At 50.8% G+C, this 19,040-nt stretch overlaps 7 protein-coding genes across 7 annotated transcripts; 4 read left to right on the forward strand and 3 right to left on the reverse strand.

Moving 5' to 3' along the window:
• Window positions 1-1,109: 1,109 nt before the first annotated feature.
• KY384_002969 (uncharacterized protein) lies at window positions 1,110-3,141 on the forward strand (the record flags this gene model as incomplete). Its single annotated transcript, XM_044811490.1, is given in 2 exon segments — window positions 1,110-1,397; window positions 1,414-3,141. 2 exon segments carry the CDS (start codon window positions 1,110-1,112, stop codon window positions 3,139-3,141), a joined length of 2,016 nt encoding a protein of 671 aa, XP_044670623.1.
• A 1,791-nt stretch (window positions 3,142-4,932) lies between these two features.
• Window positions 4,933-6,737, reverse strand: KY384_002970 (uncharacterized protein; the record flags this gene model as incomplete). The annotated part of the gene is made up of 2 exons (XM_044811491.1): window positions 4,933-6,588; window positions 6,645-6,737. The coding sequence occupies 2 exons, from the start codon at window positions 6,735-6,737 to the stop codon at window positions 4,933-4,935; spliced, it is 1,749 nt and encodes a 582-aa protein (XP_044670624.1).
• A 1,324-nt stretch (window positions 6,738-8,061) lies between these two features.
• KY384_002971 (uncharacterized protein) lies at window positions 8,062-9,355 on the reverse strand (the record flags this gene model as incomplete). The annotated part of the gene is made up of 3 exons (XM_044811492.1): window positions 8,062-8,782; window positions 8,832-9,007; window positions 9,065-9,355. The coding sequence occupies 3 exons, from the start codon at window positions 9,353-9,355 to the stop codon at window positions 8,062-8,064; spliced, it is 1,188 nt and encodes a 395-aa protein (XP_044670625.1).
• Window positions 9,356-10,153: 798 nt separating this feature from the next.
• KY384_002972 (uncharacterized protein) lies at window positions 10,154-11,657 on the forward strand (the record flags this gene model as incomplete). The annotated part of the gene is made up of 2 exons (XM_044811493.1): window positions 10,154-10,201; window positions 10,248-11,657. The coding sequence occupies 2 exons, from the start codon at window positions 10,154-10,156 to the stop codon at window positions 11,655-11,657; spliced, it is 1,458 nt and encodes a 485-aa protein (XP_044670626.1).
• Window positions 11,658-12,722: 1,065 nt separating this feature from the next.
• On the forward strand, window positions 12,723-14,167 carry KY384_002973 (uncharacterized protein; the record flags this gene model as incomplete). The annotated part of the gene is made up of 4 exons (XM_044811494.1): window positions 12,723-12,917; window positions 12,974-13,135; window positions 13,165-13,247; window positions 13,300-14,167. The coding sequence occupies 4 exons, from the start codon at window positions 12,723-12,725 to the stop codon at window positions 14,165-14,167; spliced, it is 1,308 nt and encodes a 435-aa protein (XP_044670627.1).
• A 799-nt stretch (window positions 14,168-14,966) lies between these two features.
• On the forward strand, window positions 14,967-16,815 carry KY384_002974 (uncharacterized protein; the record flags this gene model as incomplete). Its single annotated transcript, XM_044811495.1, has 2 exons — window positions 14,967-15,233; window positions 15,286-16,815. The coding sequence occupies 2 exons, from the start codon at window positions 14,967-14,969 to the stop codon at window positions 16,813-16,815; spliced, it is 1,797 nt and encodes a 598-aa protein (XP_044670628.1).
• Window positions 16,816-18,178: 1,363 nt separating this feature from the next.
• On the reverse strand, window positions 18,179-18,968 carry KY384_002975 (uncharacterized protein; the record flags this gene model as incomplete). The annotated part of the gene is made up of 2 exons (XM_044811496.1): window positions 18,179-18,775; window positions 18,909-18,968. The coding sequence occupies 2 exons, from the start codon at window positions 18,966-18,968 to the stop codon at window positions 18,179-18,181; spliced, it is 657 nt and encodes a 218-aa protein (XP_044670629.1).
• Between the last annotated feature and the right edge of the window lie 72 nt (window positions 18,969-19,040).

Genomic DNA, 19,040 nt, shown 5'->3' on the forward strand with positions numbered 1-19,040 from the left:
ATAAGGAATACCACCTTTCCTACCTTTGCTGATGTTTGTCTGCGTGAACAGCATGTCTGCCATGCTTGAGACCCATTCTATCAATCATAGGCGATAAATGGAAGCATTGGAGGGACAGACCCATTCGAGAGGGGAACGAACTGCTCGTCGACATGCTCCCACGACACAAGCAACATCAAGCATTTAAGTCCAATGAGTCTCCCAACATTCATGAGATCGATGACAAGAACGATTGGATAGCTACTACACCACAGGAACTTGCTGTAAGCGAGAAGTTGCTCTCAGAAATGGAGAACGTCGAGCTTGGGCACACTCAATTACCAAAATTAGACAGGCCGCCCGAGCTACCGCCGTTGTATTTCCCAGTCTAGGTCTCGGTACATAGCGATGGAAATCGCAATTGAGGAAGCGATAATCGGCACTTGATATCCAGAGCACACTGTTGAACGCTATATTTTGGACATGTAGACTCGAACACGTCTTACCGTCGCCACGAGCAGCCCCTTGATCACAGCCATCAAAGTGCCCTGATAGGAGCATTTTACGAGCTAGAGATGTCACACAACGAGTCGTTCGAAGGATTCCGCTAAGTTCCTTAATACATATAAAAACTTATAAAGACGCTAGATGAACGGCTAGCTTCTTCTGCCACCCTAGAGAGATCTTCGTATGGCCTCATTAGTGGACAACTCTTTTGTAGCAAATGACTAAACGACCGAACAAACTGCTCCACATACTTGTAATGGTATACGATTGAATGATCCAGGTTAATCTCCAAAGTCTTCGTGACCCAGCTCGCATTTTCGTATGACCTGTAGGGATTAATAAGCAGCCCTTTTGGGAAGGGTGGCGCAGTTTGAGGCTGAGGATTCCGACTGTGCCTCTTTTCAGCCGTGTCCGCTCACCTTTACCTACTCTATTACTGCCATCTTGCTGCATCTGCGCTGTTCCTTTGCGATCATCCGGGCATGGCCTGTGTCAATCTAGTCACAAGCCTCCTCGTGAGGCCTCGCAAGGCAAAGCGCTCTACTCGTGGTTATCCACCAGTTGCCGAACCTCGCTTTTTAGATTAATGGACGTGTCATTTGATTCCCTGAACATTGTGAATCATGTCATTATCAAACCTCACGACTGTCGCTCCTGCCTGGGTCAAAGATCCCGATGGCAGAGGTACCTGGGGGCTGGTTCAGTCATGTCTAGTGACGCTGATCCTTTGTGTCTACACCGCAATTCATCTCAACATTCGGCCAAACCAGACGGAGAAACAGTCATGGATACGACGTATCAGAGCAACACTGATCGCAGCTGTCGCGCCAGAGTATGTCTTCATCTGTGCCCTTGCGCAGTGGAAAGCTGCCAAAAGCCTGCAGACGAGGCTCAATACGATCAAACAAGCTGTATGAAGACTTGCAGATAGACCATGAGGCAATCAAAGCTAACAGTCTTAAGAAATATCATTGCGAAGCATGTGGCGCCGCAAATGATGACGAAGTCCCGCCAGAGGCCCAGCCGGGTGAGGCTGATCAACAACGACCATCGACTTCTTATATTCATGACTCTGGTGGGCCTGCGAAACTAGGATCCCATGATTTAGAATTGGGCAGGCGTAAGGATAATTCAGAACCTTCGCCCAAGCCCAATCTCGCCTCTTCAGACCACACAAAACCACCCACCTCCAAGTGGAAATTTTGGGCCTCAAGGCGGAGACACCACAATGATACAACCAATCATTGGACCCTACGCCAGGCATTTTTCATTGTCGCCGGTGGATACGTAGTAGATAGCAGATCCTTCTGGGTAGAACCATATCTGACCATCACGCCTGCTGGAGCCGTCGAGCTCGCAAGCTTGGGTATCCTACCGACCATTCCAGTCAGCGTCCTGGATGACAAGACAAAAGCGGATCCAATGACGAAAATTCTGGTTTGTGTACAGGCCGGCTGGTTCATCATTCAGTGCATTACGAGACTTGCACAAGACCTGCCCATCAGCTTATTGGAGATCCACACTCTGGCACACGTACTCGTGGCATTTTGTATGTATCTACTTTGGTTCTCGAAACCTTATAACGCTCTATCACCAAGGATTTGCAAGGAAACAAAGGTCGTGGAGACAATCGCACTTATGTGTCTTTCCACAGAAACGCGATTTTCTCCACAAGGAGAAAATCGTTGTGCACTCAGGCATCATATTTCTCGCAAGCTTGTACGTTTAAGTCAGGACAAGGCAGCCAAAAGCTACTACAGAAGGAGAGGTTCAACTCGTAAGGCTCAGGAAGCCGTCGCACTAGGGGAGACATCTAGGAATACTGCTCTCTCAGGACGGGAGCGAGTTACTTTGGCTCAAATTTGGGGCACGGAGGGCGAAGGAAGTCGACAACCGCCTCACCGCAGCATGAGTGAAGGCGACTTGAGGACTCGAAGAAAACAGCCAAACCGCTGTCTATCGCATTCTGCAGCGAAAACGTTCGGTCGTGAGCTGTCACCTTCGAGACTTGAAAGGGTTGAGATGCATTACGCCCTTGTTTCGAATGCCTTGGATCGATATAAGGCGAAGAAGCAGCATTTAATGTGGGAAGGTTCCTCGAACTTTTATGGAGACTCTATTAAAGGCGTCTACTTCCGAAACAACTATGTTTTACAAGAGCTTAGCGACTTCAGTAGATATAAAGGCTTCAATCTCGACAAAGAATACGGTCCAAACCCGGAAAGTACACAATTGCACTTGACGCCCACACATCAAGTCTCGTGGCATACCATTCTGGTATTCATCTTCTACTCCGCATTTCATCTCACTGCATGGAACGCCGAGTTTCCAACCACAGTCGAGCGTTGGCTTTGGAGAGGCTCAGCGCTGGTCTTGCTGGCAATACCAGTCGTCACATCGTTCATGATACCCTTATTGATCATCCTTATTTTGATTCAGGGTCCTTTAGAAAAATTTGCTTTGAAATATTATAAAAAATCCTGGAGTGATGATGGGGTCGCAGTAATTACCAGTCTAATTCCGTATACGATCTACCTTGCAGTCGCCGTAGCGGGTCGAGCGTACTTCCTGGTAGAGTCATTCGTCAGCTTGCGGAAACCCGTGCCTGGACTGTATGATACAGTCGAGTGGACCAATTTCTTGCCTCATGGGTAACAAAGTCGTTCTCGAGGCTCAATCGATATCAAATATGACCGCAAGCATACCTCTGACGAGACTGCCTGCTCCGTCACGCCTATCATCAAGCAGTAGGTACAAAAATCGAAAGCTCGTGAGGCGATTGGCCACCTTCCAGCCGCACTCATAAAGCGATGTCCTCTAAAGTGTTACGACACAGGCGCCATTCGGGCTCAAAGTACTTAGTACGACAACACCCAAACCGTGAATAAACAATCACTCGTTGATTCAAGTCGCCATAGGATGTACAACACCCTGCAAGCTCACACACCTATACGCACTCTACGCCCAATACCCTCGCGGCACTTTATATAAGCCTTGCATCGGCGAATGTATCTCTATACAAGAGCAGAGATGGCATCCTAAGCTCGCAAGTACTCTATAATAGGTAGGCGCATTCGAAATCTCGACATTAGCGGATAGCGCTATATGTTCCCCCAACTCTGGATACTTATGACTATAAAGGGCAATGCCTATTAGAGGCTGACACTAGCAATTTTTACTACCACTACACCTTTTCAAGAACTGTGGCTTTAATCCATATAGACTTGAAAATAGGCAATATTAGGAAGGAAATGGCATCTCAAGCCTCTAAAAATCCACGTCAGGCACGCGAACACAAGACACTATTACTAGCGGGCTGCAAGCATATGACCCCTTTACTTGGGATGCCAGAACCCAGAAACGCTTAGTCCTCATAGAGGCTACTGTTAGCAAACTCGACCCGCTTTTTTATACCCCGCCAACTAGGCAGCCTCAACACCTTCCCCCTCTAATTAATCAACGCCTTCTCTACGCCTTCTAACCCACCAAAGCGCCAGAAAACCATGACGGCACCTCATCACCCCCGCTTTTCCACTTCCCGGGACCAGCCAGTCCCAAAACTCAGCAACAATCCTAAAGCAACGCCATCTCTATCCCAACTATTCGAAAACCACGAAAACACAATCGCATTGTTGGGATACCTTCTCCTAACGCAAACTTTTTGATAGATCCCCTCTCTCACCTCGATACCCGCCCCTTCATGCCTTCCAACTTATACAACAGTAGTCCCCGGAACCGATACAGGATACCACTTCGACTCGTCTGCCAATCCCATTTTCTGGAGGACCTGCGCTGAGAAACCCTCCGCTCCATGAACTTGCCCCGAAGTCACGTGCCCCCCTCCCCTGCCCTCTCCCATTCCCGCACTCTAGACCTGCGGCTCGCGATAATGTGGGGGGAGGGGGGAATAGGGGGCGGAAGCAACGCAAGCCTCCCCGCAACCAAGTGAGTGACGGGGACGGTGTTCCACCGTTCAATAGCGAAATGAGCGGGTGTTGAGGTTGTGGTGTACATGGTGCGTATGCCTTGCTTTTTGTTGAGGGCTGAGAGTGGGGATTGGCGGGGTGAAATAAGAACGACGGGTCAAGAAAGGGGAGTGAAAGGGGAGGGGGAGGGGATTAAATATGTAGCTTGAGCTATGAACGTCTATCACTTATCAATATGAAGCTATACCCACCTCCTCTCCTCAATGACTACGTGACCAGCCAGCCAGGCAATGTGCCAAGCAAGCGGTAGCGATGCTGTGTTCCCTTTCGATCCTCCTCTTCCCCGACCATTCCACAAATACTCTTTTCTACTCCTTCAATATCCCAATATTCCTGCCCGTCTAATTAAGCATGAACGCCATACCCCTTGCTCTCTATCTCACAGCCCCTCTAATTATGTAGATATAATACAATCATCATCCATCACACCCACCCCCGACCTCAACGAGCAGGTCCGCAGCTAAGATTTCACGCTCGGCTTCCCAATACTCTCGACTCTGAACCCCAGACGCTCAAGCTTGACAGCATCAACGACATTCCTGCCATCAAACACAAACATGGGCTTGCGCATCAGGCTGGCGACGTGGGCCCAGTCCAGGCGCTTGGACGGCGCTTTCCTCAACGGCGACGAACCATTCGGTTTGCTATTCTCGTCATTAGAACCATTGATGGCGCTATTATCGTACAAGCTCAAATTTTTCAATTTCGCGTCCGGCGTCGAGGGGGTGGGGGTGCGACCATTCGTGTAAATCTTAGGCGCTGGGCTATGCTCGAGACTGCCGTTGGAGAAGGCGATGCCGCTGCCAGTAGAGTAGCTGGATGGGGAGCGACCGATGACAGCGAGGCCGTTGACTTCGCGGATGTGGACTTCGGTGTCTTTGTTGTTGAATTCGTCCCATTCGGTGGCAATAATGGCGGCGTGAGAGTCCTCGCAGGCTTCGTAGGCGGATTTGCAGATCGTCACGCGTTTTTTGGTTTCGTCGAAGTTTTTGGCCGTCCATTTTAGTTCTGTCCAGATGGATTCTTCTTCGACTTTTGGATCGTAGATGCGGACGTCGGCTTGTTCAGCGACGAGTGAGTTGACCAGGGAGATGGAGGCTGATTCACGAGTATCACCGGTGTCTTTTTTGTAGGCGAAGCCAAGGATGGCAACGCGTTTATCTGTTAGAGTGGTGTATAAGCAGCTGACGATGCGCTTGCAGAAACGCTCCTTTTGGTATTCGTTCATTTTGACGACCTCTTCCCAGTAGCTGGCCACTTCGGGAAGATGAAGCGTGTGAGCGATATATACGAGGTTGAGGACATCTTTCCTGAAACAGGAGCCCCCGAAGCCAACAGATGATTTCAACATCTTGGGACCTATCCGTTTGTCGAGGCCTACAGCGTAAGCTACCTCGTCAATATCAGCACCGGTAGATTCGCAGATTGCACTTAGAGCATTGATGCTACTGATACGTTGAGCCAGCAAGGCGTTGGCCGCAAGCTTAGCCATCTCGCTTGACCAGAGGTGCATGGTTACGATTCTCTCCCTTGGAACCCAATTTGCATAGACATCCACCAGTGATGCAGCGGCGCGAAGACCTCGTTCATTGGTCAAAGAGCCGATAAGTAACCTATCTGGCTCGAGAAGATTTCTGACTGCTGTCCCTTCGGCCAAGAACTCAGGGTTGGATAGTATGTCGAAGTTCACTCCAGGTTTGCCCACCGCCGAGAGAATCTCGCGGATGCTAGCAGCGGTTTTGCATGGCACTGTGCTCTTCTCCACCACGATCTTGTCATCCTCCGCCGCCTCAGCAATCATGCGGGTAGCGGACTCTACATAGACGAGGTCCGCAGCAAGTCCAGCTCCTGTGCCCGTGTATTTTGTAGGTGTAGCCACACAGAGGAAGATGAGGTCTGCTTTGGCAATTGAGCTCTTGACGTCGGTCGTGAAGAAAAGGTTCGAGGGTCGATCAGGCGTACCGTCCCTTGGCAGTTGTGTCATCTCTTGCAGGCCTGGTTCGTAGATGGGGAGATGGTTCGAGTTCCATGCTGCAATACGCTTTGCGTTTAGATCAACCACGTCGACTTGGATATGAGGTGCTTTGTGGGCGATGACAGCGCAGGTGGGGCCACCCTGTGAGATGTCAGAGTTTGTTCTGTCCCCAGGCAGCGCTTTCAATAGATGCGTACCACGTACCCGGCCCCGATACAGCAGATATGTCGGATCTGCTTGTGACTCAATGTTCTGTTCTCCGTTGCCAGCATGGTTGGGCGCGTAGACATGATGGATGAGTGTAGTGAGGTGTGACTATGGCTTGTGGTGCAGACGCTGCAGAAGGCTGTGTGCCTAGTAGCTGATTAGGGGCATTGATGAAATTTTCAAATATCGAGAGTATCAAATAGATCCTGGGGTGGCATGTGAATGGAAAAGGGTCTGAGGACAAGTGAGTGAAACTTTTCAGGCCAAATTGAGCTCTGGGTCTAGATGCGAGGCTCAATTGAGGTCAAGACTGAATGTATAACCCAAAAGGGAGCTGCGAGTTCGGATGTGCAATTGCGTCAAATTTACAATACGGTGTAATTTACAGACTTAGGGGGTCTTGGCTGCTATTATTCTGAGACTGACTTTGCGAGCCCAGTAAGCACAAGCTCAGGTTGGTATTGTTCCGCGCAATGGGGCTCGATCGTGGCTGCATTTGGCAATGCAATATAATTTAATCATATTGACTTCCCATCTACAAGCCAAGCCCACTACCAAATTGAGCGCCTGCCCTAGAGTCCCGTGCGGACTAGAAGCTGCAGCAATGGTGGCTGGCCGGACCGCCGTCTCCTGCGTTAGACTGATGTCTCCCTGCGAACTTGCATAAGAGCAAGCACTACTAACTACTAAGTGGCCTACGTGGCTGCATAATTTCCCCTGGGGCCAGAAGCTCCGATAAGGCCGGCCTGGAGTTGCTGATAAAGGCCTTCACTATTCTCTTGCTTGTGCATGCCGATTGCAGCTCTTGCCATTGAAAGCAGTACCAAACAAGTCCGATGCTGCGATGTGCTTCTCATCTGCTTCGTCAACGAATTGCTCCGCTTCCTGCACATGTATGATGTATCCTGTCAGATCTGGCTATCGTCGTGTCATCTTGCCTGTGTCGCGTGCTGTCTCCGAGACCACGGCTCTTGGCTTCGGTAGAGTTAACCCCTATTCGACCACGCATTCGACCCCGGCCCTTGCCCAGCACGCTAAAACAGTGCGCATTATTCGCCTCGCCGTAATAATTTTGGTGAGTGATGCTATCGCAAGATATGGCCCTTATCAAACCATTGGGCCGCTGACAGATGGGTCACTGATGTGAGTGGGGGAGATCATACAGGCTTAGCTGCTTCTTGAACGCCCATCAAAGCGCAGAGAGAGCATCAAGCTGTTAGTCGTGAGTACCTTTACAGGGTGTGGGTGAATATGTTATTAGTTTATTATTGACATTAGATTCCTTTCGTTCAAGCTCCTCGCTATGCAGCCAAAGTAGATCCCTTCGGTATGATACAGTCATGTAGCCACTCAGAGCCCATTCTAGGTACAATTCGGCTTGGCCGTCTATCTTGCATCGAATCAACCTCACCGTGCATGTGACCCCTCCCTACTGTTTTCTGATCCCAGGGGGTCCAGAGGCTTTGCGTTTGGCTGCGAGACTGCAGAATTCTTCGTCTTGAGCTGCAGCTCCACTTTGCTGTACACTGCTGCACCAGCTAGCGTGACAACCATCCCCCATGCACTGACAACCCCGATCTTGGTATCGAAGAGGACGATCCCAAGCAGTACCGTCAAACATTGCTTCAAATTCGCGCATATTGACATGGTCAGAGCACCAGCCAGCTTGTTGGTATGCAGAGACGCAATATTCAGGAAAAAGGCAAGTAACCCATTGCCAGCCAAGGCTGATCCGTAAGAGACCGAGAGACTGCCTTGTGCCACCCAGTTAAAGAACCCAGCTAGCTCGCCAGCAAATAGCGCAAAGACGAGCGATTGGATCGCAGCCAAAGGTGACATTCGGAAGAGTAATTCTAAAGCTGGTAGTTTGAGGTTGCCAGTCATCAGGCGATTCGTAGCCACCGTCTTCAACGCGGCAAGGATAACGCCAAGTAGCGTGAGAAAGAAACCGAGAGGTGTGAAATAGTAGTCTCCGTAGGTGGTGAGAGCGGCACCGAGGATGATCGGAAGGAGAGAGACGTAGGTAGCCATGGCATATAAGCGCGCGTACCATAAGCGGTAGATGAGAATCGTAAATAGTGGTGATGTAGAGCGCATGATTTGATGAAACGATACCGACACCATCTCACTGAAGCATATATTAGCTGGATCTGTCGGAGATGGTTTCGGAAGCTTACAGAGAAACATTGGAAATTGCGATGTTGATGGTATATAGCACGGAGAAGGCCAGCAATGTAACATTTTCACGAGTGGTGAGTGTCGTCAATTGGAAATGACCTCTTGACAGGAGGAACGAGCAGCCCAGCGCCGCGGTACCGGTGTGGATTGTGGTGAGCAGCCACGGAAAGGCAAACTGGTGGGTCTGGTTAGCGAATCGCACGATCGATCATCTCCATGGTCTTGCACGTACCTTGCCCAGGACGGCCTTATTGAAGAGTGTGAGACTCAAGTTGAGCCCGAAATAGAGCCCCAGATAGGTATATTTGGTTCTAGCAGGCACGCTGTACTCAGCGCCTTGCTTCCCAGACTCCGCTTCTTTCAGTGTAATGTGTTGCTGTGCCTCCAAATCCTCCGTTGGAGACATCCCGTATCCCTTCTCTTTCTCTAGTAGGTGGTTGGTAATTGTAGAGTCGCTGCTGTAACCATCGTCGTCGCTGGACGATCCAGAGTCGCCGTTCTTCGTGGGTGGTGAGGAACCCATGTGTGAGGGGATGGCTAGATGAGCATGTTCTGGTCAAGGTAGTGTCGTACAATTGAATGTGAATGAGTGAAGTGAAGGATAGATGTAAGGACAGGCAGTGTGAGAGATGACCGGCACCCTGCAGCGATGGCAGTACGTAGCGATGCTTGGCTGTCTAAAGGAGTGTCGACCAAGTTCAAAGCATTCAAGAAATTGTTGGCGGGAAAACACAAGACCAGACGCTAAAATACACCGGATTACAGGGGCTTAGAGCTGATTTGGGAGGAGCTCGCATGCCCATAAATTACGATACGGTATCTTTACTACAATCGGCCGACTTTCTCTCTGGAGTCTGGTGACGAATCGTGCGGTCCCCTGCATGTCGACTTTTCTTCACCTGCCTTCTAGAGATTCTGCCCATTGCGTACTCATCCGGCGCTTTGCATACGCTCCTAGTTTCAGAGATGCGACTTTTTCGTTGTCTTTTGACTGTCCACGTCAGCTCCTGTGTCTGATCCTTGGCCGCGCGGATTATTCCTGTGCCGTATTTCCGGTGTGTGCGGCTCGGCGCCTCTAAATCTGTTCGATACTTTCAGAGAGAGCCCTGGGAGGATGATATGGTGCGACTACGTCGGAATACCGTCAACAGCTCCTTAGCCAATGCTTATACCGGAGAGGAACCAAGCAATGTTCCTACCACTCCTCGGCGAGCAAGCTATCGCTTTGACATGTACAAGCTCTGGAGATTAGTCACAAACAAATCATCATTGGCATTTCTTGCGCTCGTAGGACTACTGACATGGCTCCTCCTCAGTCCAAATGCTCATGTTAGTACACTTAACGATCTGGAACTTCCTCAATCTAACAGTCTTTCCAGGACACCGTCAACTCATTCCATAGGAACCTTCCCCAGTCCAAGTTCCACCTCCTTCTTCCAGCCTCGAGCGGTAACAAGAACCTGTGCCGACTCCTCCTCTCCTCCATCATCAACGACTACCCTGTCCCCGTACTTGTCAACTGGGACGCAACCGAGACAGAGGATGTCTTTGACCAGCACATTGCGAAAGTTCAAACGACATTAGACTACCTAAGGCAATTTCCCCCAGAAAGAGAGAACGAACTGGTCTTGGTGGTTGACGCATTCGATGTTTGGTTTCAATTGCCCCCGGAAGTGCTCCTTCGGCGATACTTTGATATGGTGAAAATGGGCAATGAGCGTAACGAAGTGACTTACGGTAAAGAGACAGCTAGAGAGCATGGCCTGAAGCAGACAGTCTTCTTCGGAAATGACAAAGCTTGCTGGCCAACGGAAGAGGATGAACACCCTGGACGACTTGCCTGTTTGGCGGTACCACAATCGACACTGCCAAAATATGCACTGGGCCCTGTAGATGACGAAGAGCAGCCCAACGCTGAGAAAGACAACTACCACGCACGGGCACGGTGGCTCAACTCCGGTACCGTCATAGGACCCGTCAAAGACGTACGAGCCTTTTTCGAGGCTGTAGGTAAGCGAGTGCGCGAACATAATACTGTCAAGTCGGACCAATTCTATTTCGCAAGAATATGGGGTTGGCAGGAGTATGCGCGAATGGAGCTTATGCCTAACAACACTCTACCCGACAAGGATAAGATCACGCCACCAAATGTGACGGATGTCATCCAAGACCTTGGAAAAGTCGAATTCAATGTCGGCTTGGACTATGAATCCTCGCTTTTCCAGTCTGTTGGATACTATGATCCATATCTTTCGTGGCTGAAGTACGACGGGTCCATACAGAATGGACGGCCAAAGGACGCGTCTATTCCATACATTGAAGACTTCAATTTGGATGACGATATCATAGCATCGCGACCCCCACTAGCAGTTATAAAACTCCCCAAGAAAGGCAAGACGGCTGAATATACGAAGGCTTTATTTAATTACGCACAAAACATCCGAGTCAAACAGTGGCATGAGCTACCGTTACTTACGAATTTGGTCACTAAACGCACACCTACACTAGTCCATTTCATGATGGAGAAGGGATATAGAGTCAAATGGTGGGATCGAATGTGGTTTGCTCCATTTGCAAGGGAGCTATTCCGAGCATCAGTCCTATCCACGGGTCTGCCGATTTCCAAAAAGCCAATCAACGGGACCATTTGGTTCAACGCAGAAGAGCCCGTGGTATCGCATAATTTCGACAACATGGAACGCAGACGCGATGGCGCATGGAGCGATAAAGGTGTCTGGAATGGCTGGAACCAGCTTTGCCAGCCTTACGAGGATTATGTTTTCACAGCAGATCAGCATGACCAGTACAGTAACATCGGTGGTTGAAGTCAAAACACTGTCCGACATTCGCCATTGCATAAGAGATCCAGTCTCACACGAGAAAGTCCTGCGAGGGATGAAGGTTTATACACCTCCTGCAACTGACCGACTAGCACGAGTCGCTACTTGGGTCATACTCGCAGCAAGTCCGGCACGAGGTGACACGATCTCACTGAAAGAGGAGTTATCTAGCACTGCTTTAGGACGAGCAGTGGTACAAAGGTTGTACACAGGGCACGGACTAAGATATAGTCCATTATTGTTCAGGGAGGCCGGCCAAGATCGGTCCATGCACATAGCCTTCGATCGACTACATATTTCATCAACATCAGGTAGATCAGCTTTACGTGCATTCTACACTTGAGCATCACAATCCAAAAGCATGAATTCTAGGCTTGGCATATGCAACAAAAATGATGCGTACAGCGTTCATGACTGGTGGTCTTTCTGTCAGTTTTGCGCTGCTATTGTCAGACTGCTGAACATATCAGAGCCTATCATCGCCCGTCGGAGCGGAAGAGGGAGGCCGGAAAGTTACCCGTAATGAAACGTAGCCTCCGCCCAAAGACGCCAAGAGGCCAGTGATGACGCGGTCCTTGGCATGAGCCGCGTAAACCTTCGAGGATCCTGTAACAGGCGCATTTTTGATCCAACCCCCTGTACCGTAAATTACATCCCACGCTGATGGACGTGCTTGGTGTGCCACCCTCGAGCCCTGCATACCGCCATACCCTACCCTGTGCCTTGCCGGCCTGCAAGTCTGCAAGTATTCCTGCCTGCACCCGTGCAGGTATCCTGGTATTTATGCGGCTGTCCTAGCCGAGATATTTAACAGTCATTCGCCCCTTCCCTACCAGCCTGATCATGACAAGAGGAGGACAGACAATAAGATAAAGCCAACAACGGCCGGCCGCATTCTCCTCTTCATACATTCATTTAACGCCCTCGTAGCGTGCCATCGATTGACCAACATCTATCCCCTCATCCATACATCTACTACTCATTCGAGCAGCAAATGAGACGCAACATTTCCTTCTTATTCCTCCATGACATGCGGACAAACCCATGAATATGCGATCCGTTCGAATGGGCATCTCATCCTTCCTCAGTGCTTTCGCTTTTGTTGCCTTTGTTTGGCACTTCTGGCATTCCACTCATGCTGGGTCCAAAAGCGTACCCTCAGTGATCAGTGCTAGTGCTGCGCCCGGCACACGGACACACCAGAATTATGCCTATGACAAGCAGATCAGAAACGAAACATTAGGGGTACCATCAACCCCGCCAGTGTTACAGTTGTTGCCTCAGCTAACGAACATTTATAGTTCCAAAAGGTCTTTGTGATCAGCCTGCCAGAGCGTGGTGACCGCCTGGATGCCTTCGCCCTCTCCTCATCTCTTACTGGGTTCAAAGCCGACGTGGCACATGGTGTCAATGGTTCAACCGTTCCAGACGCTGCCATTCCGTCCACCGATGGCCTACATAAAGTACGTATCCAATCTTCAAGAGAAAGCAGGTCAACACTTACGGAATGAAGGATCCACATGCAAGAGACGCGGTTGTGGGGACATGGCGAGCCCACCTGAACATTGCCAGGACGTATGTGACCCCTCTGAACGACTATAAGATCATTCGCTGATGCCCCACCCAGGATTGTGCAAGAACGCCTCTCCTCAGCCCTCATTATAGAAGACGATTCTGACTGGGATGTGACCCTCAAAGATCGCCTAGTCGACTTTGGCAATGGCGCTCGTCACTTCTCGAAACATGCCACGGGGGAAAAGCCAAAGAATCCATATGGTGACAACTGGGATATGCTCTGGCTTGGGCACTGTGCAATTACGGAGTGCCCTGCCGTTGACCCTCACTCCTCCACAGACCCGAACAATCCTCATCCTCCAGAACCCACACAGCTCACACAACAACGATTCTTGATTGAAAACGATGCTACCACCCCACCTCCTGCCCATCGTTTCAACTTCGCCACCATTCCAGATCTCTCCCCTTACGCTGACACAACTCGCGCCGTCTTTCGCGCCGACTTCGGTATTTGTCTCTACTCATATGCCCTCTCCTACAGCGGGGCTCAAAAAGTGCTACGCCAGCAGGCTGTAAGAACCAAATGGGCCCCGATCGACCTTGGCATGGGGGAAATGTGCAAAGATCAGGCCCAGCCATTTAATTGCATTGGCGTGTTCCCGCAACTTGTTGACAGTCACAAGATGGCAGGAGCGTATGCACGAGACAGCAATATTGATCAAAACCCAAAGGACGACGTTCGAGAAATGGCATACACCTTTAATCTGAAGTACAGCACGCGTTTGAATGTCGATCGGCTACTGAGGGGTGAGGCACCGATAACCCAGTGGCCGGATGATCCCGAGATTGTCGCAGCGCCTGGTGGGACCAAGTATCGAGTCGAAGACGTTCAGGCGGGGCAGACAGCGAACGTCATGCCTCAAGGAGCAGTATTCGCGAACGGCGAAGGCCAGAAGACGGACGGCCAGCCTACGCAGTAACAAGCCCAGGCTGCACGACCTCAGGCCCAGCAGACTTGAGATGCCAAATTTCCTTAAACTTTTATTCATGAAAAGCCTGGCGCTGGTGGGGTGTTCATTTCACAACTTTGCATAACCATTGGCATTCCATGCGTGATTGCCAGAACGTGTCGTTAATGAGATGAGGACGAGTATGCATCGGCGGAGTTTTGGAACGAAGCTCAAGAAGAGAGCCTCGTGTATGCTTAGTGTACATATATTTGCATTGCCCTCTGGCATGAGTGGCCAGCAGCAAGTGCTGCTATGTTTACGTTAGAACTAATTGGAGCTGTACATTAGCTCTTGGACCCCAAATTGAGCCTACACTGGGCGTCTCTTGAGATTGCACCTCAGGGGAGAAACCAAAGTTTGTAGTTACAGCATGATTCCAATGGTATCTTCGGTCATCGATGTCACTTAGAATGGTCGAAGACTACGTAGAGGGCTCTGTCGAACCCTAACGCTAACCTCCCCTAAAATCCCCGAGGCCCGCATGTTTTTGTTTTGGTCTGCCATAGGTTATTCTCAATATCCTTAACACTCTCGATACCTTGCATGATCTAGGCATTTTTCCAATGAGATAGCTGTGGTACTGCTGCAAGAATTTCTCGGCCTCAGCCCAACCTCAAGCCTTTGAAATCAAGGCGTTGAAAATTCCTCAGTCACGATAAGCCTGTCACCAGACTTCAGTCCGCAGGACCAAGTCATACTTTCAGCGCAAACATGGCGCCTTTCCGGTAACATCCCAAAAACAAAGCAGTTCGAACATTGAAGAGGCGGTATGGCGTTCAATTTCAAGTGGTCGCCTTTGGCGGCCGATACGTCCTTTTACACACGAGCACAAGAGCTCCTCACCACGGCGCTCAATAAATCACCTAAGCCCCCGATCATTGTCGATGATATCGTTGTGAATGAGCTCAACTTGGGAGAGATACCACCGGACTTGGAAGTCAGAGAGATCGGCGATATTGATGTGGATCGGTTCAGGGGAGTCTTCAAGATGTGCTACAGTGGAAATGCTTTCATGACCCTGAAAACGAGAGTTCAGGTATATAGGCGGAAAATATTGAAAACACAAGAAGAGGGCTGATGAGTAGCAGGCAAATCCATTGAATACTTATCTATCTACAAAACCCTCGTTCACCTCTCCGCGACCTCTTGCTGCAGCTTCGGGGCTCACGATACCGATTCAAATCACCCTTTCAGAAATCAAACTATCTGCTTTCATCATACTTGTGTACTCAAGCCAAAAAGGTGTGACATTAGTCTTTCGAAATGATCCGCTAGAGTCTTTGAAAGTCTCCTCGACATTCGATGCGATCCCCTTTGTCCGAGACTATCTACAGAAGGAGATTGAGGGGCAGCTGAGAACGCTGTTGATGGATGAGTTGCCGTTGATTATACATCGGCTCTCGTTGCGGCTTTTCAATAAAGAATATCAAGAGAGGGATGATCAAACAATAGCTCAAGACGGGCGCGAACATGATTTGGAGAAGCACCCAGTGGATCCACTGGCAAGTCCACCACAAGATCCTGTCGATCTGTTGGGCAACGTGCTTGACCCATCGCAAATCGCCTCCTTATCACTTGATCCAGGGTCTGAAGCGCAGACCTTGTTCTCCCAGCGAAATCTTCTTCGTCTAGGGGCTCTGACCGATTCACACCGAACGCTATCTCTTTTTACACCAAGCATTAAAGATACTGTCTACAGAGCGTGGAATAGGCCTCTGGAACGAGGAGAAATGCATCGCTACAGTGGCAAGCATACTCCAGCCCTCTCACGGTCTCATTCGTACGCTACAAGCATGAGCGCCAAGTACAACCTCTCCACCTCCCTACCAAACACCCCATTCTCGGAGAAAGCCCCCCTCTCCACCTTTGGAGGTTCAGTAGCCACCGGTCTAAGCTCGCGACACTCGAAGCCACACGGAAAGAGAAGGAAACACCGCGTCGTAAACTTACGCAAGAAAGTTGCCACAGGCGAAGAAATGGAGCTCGAGAGCGTCAGTGGCGATAGTACAACGAATTCCTACATAGGCACAGACAGCGCCGATTCCGCACCACTGGAGTTTGTAGCGCGACCGCGAACTCCAGAAATTAAAGAGCCCGGTGACGCGGACGTGGGACAAACACCACCAAGACTGAAAGAGCACACCACGCCGCGCCCACCCCCGCAAAAGGACCAGATATTCTCAGACGACACGCCTCGTCAATCACAATATCTCCCCCCTCCTCCCTCTGCCTCCAAAAATCAGGACCACCCAGCCCGCCGACCTAGCTTAGCTAAATCGCAAACCTACCATACCACCACAACAACTCCTCAAGCCGGCAAGAACATCAATATTTCCTCTAAAACCCGCGCCTCCCTCTCCTCCAAAGTCAAGGCGGAAAAAGACCCACAGCCCCTTACACTCCTCGACCCCTCCCCGTTCGTGGAAGACGAAAAGGCAGAGTCCTCCGACCCTGCACCGCAATCCCAGCAGGAGGCGTGGATGTCGCGTATAGCAGATGAGATACTCAGAAAAGTGCACGAGCAGAAGAGAATGGACAGTGGGTTTTGGCGGGCGCCGTCGCTGGGAGGAAGCGAGGAGTTGGGAGAGGGGGAGCCGCCACCTGCTTATGGGTCGTGATGAGAATGAATGTCATTTAAAATTGGGTGAAAGGGCGTTTGAGAGATTGAAGTATGCATTCGAGATACCCCTCTCTTGCTTCGCGTGTCATTTGAGATTGAGGTAGGATAGGATAACGAGATGGGTGAAAGTGTAGGCATTAATGCTATGTCTATCGCTCAATTCGATCTATCGTTCCTGATGTCTTGGCGCCGTACGTGATATTAACAAAGTAGAAATTCATACTCCCTGGTGCGTTCCATAGAAGACAGGTCTCCCTGCTGTTCTTCTCCCCCTTCCCTTCTCTCCACCTCCTCCCACCCCATCCAGCCCACTCTACTAGCACTCAATCAGTACTCCCCCCTGCCCGCCCTCCAAATCCCCAAAAGGCGGATAGACCTGCACATCCCTCCACCGGCCCTTCCCATCGCCAAAAGCCCGCTCCTGCACCCCCTCCGCACAAACATCCCCCCACTTCATCCACCCATCTTTCCCCTTCCCCTCCTCCGTGTCAATCAAGAACCCAATCCCCTCTCGTTGCTTATTGATCGGACTGACATAAATCGGCGCCCACCAATTCTTCATCACCGCACTCTCCTCCTTGACAGGTGGATACTTCGGATTCGTTCCCGCATAGGAATGCGGGGAGGGCGGCGAGGGAAAGGACTCCGACGCGATGGCGTAGGTGGGCTCGTAGGCCCTGTTGACGAGTTTCTTGCGCGTGTGCGGGTGGAACCAGAGACTGCGCCAGCGGGCACTTAACTCTTCTTCGCTGGGGCGCAGGAAGGCCTCGGCTAGGGGCCGGTGGTTGAAGTTTAGGATTAGGGGCGGCGTGTTGGAGGTTTGTAGGTTGGTGTAGAGGTGCATGTTCGCCCAGGGGATTTCGCGCGGGAGGTCTTCGTATTCGAAGGGGTAGGCGGAGGAGAAGGGGGCGAGGGAGAAGAAGGGCGGGCGGGAGTAGGTTATGTCCCGTGCGAGGGTTTTGCGGGGGAGGGAGAAGGTGATGTTTAGGGCTGAGGAAGTTAGGGAGGGGAGGGAGGAGAAGCGGATGTAGGAGGCGTCGTCTTCGGCGTCTTGGGCCACGTGAGAGAGGAGGGAGGTGTAGTCAAGCGCTATGCCGTGTTCGGGGGTTGTGTTGTTGGAGGGCTGGAGGATCGCTTGGGGGGTGGTCGGCCGTGGAGAAACGTTGTGGAACCGAACATCCAGTTGCGCAGGCGGGAGAGCGGGGAGAGGTGGGAGATGCGGAGGATTTCGCGGGAGTATTCTTGCTCGCCGAATAAGGTGGCAAAGAGAGATTGGCGGGTTGTGAAGGAGGTTGGGGCGTGCTCCCAGCGGGTGTAGGCGGCTTGGTAGGCGTCGAGAACCGAGGAGACGGGGCCCATTATCATGCCTGAGTTGAGGTAACGGGGGCGGGTATCTTGTACGCCATTCTTGTCGAGGGGAGAGGAGTAACGGTAGGAGCTAGAAGGTGGTGGAGGTTCGGGGGTGCGTAGCAGGAGATGTGGTTTTCATTGTTGTTGGGACATGTCTTTTGGGCGGCGAAGACGATCTTTTGCTTGAGACCCTCCTCAGCTGCGTTACCAAGTCTTCCCCGAAGCTGTCTCTGTGATAGTCGGATCACGTCTCGGTATCTCTTGATCAGCAATTCGGGCTGTAGTTGAAACCATGTGTCTTCGTGATCAATGACTAGGACGAGGTCATCTGCTCGTGCTGGAGGCAGATCTTTCAAATATTGCAGTGTTCCAGCCAGATTTCCCCATTCCCACTTGCCTTCCTCGCCATATCTGTTATCATTGAATTGGCCGCCCCAATTGGCCACGTACGGATGCGGTTGATTCAGCAGAGCCGCACTCAGCGCTGTTCGACAGAAGTTGGGATTAGGATCGCCAGCTGGGATTATTATGTGTAGGTAGCCCGCGGTGGTCTCGAAGGAATGCTTCTGTCTTTTGAAGGACTTTATGTTGATGTTCGCGGGGCGTTTCTGCAGATCTCATGTCAGCCTGAGGTATCATACAGGGCGCCTTAAGGCGGGACTCCAGGGGTGTGACGAACGAAGATCAAGGCAAATACAACTACGAAGGTGATAATCAATGCAAAGGTCAATCCTCTTCTACCACGAGGAACCAATTGCCGCCAATGAGCTCGCGGCTTAACAGGCCCTTCGACATCGCCATTTTGCAAGGGTTCGTAAGGTCTTATCCGGGTGCGGAGATCTTGACGTAGGCTGTCAAGGAACATGGAAGGCG

Source organism: Bacidia gigantensis (assembly GCF_019456465.1).
Source record: "Bacidia gigantensis strain McMullin 20006 chromosome Unknown contig_180, whole genome shotgun sequence".
In the NCBI taxonomy this organism is placed as follows: Eukaryota; Fungi; Ascomycota; class Lecanoromycetes; order Lecanorales; family Ramalinaceae; genus Bacidia; species Bacidia gigantensis.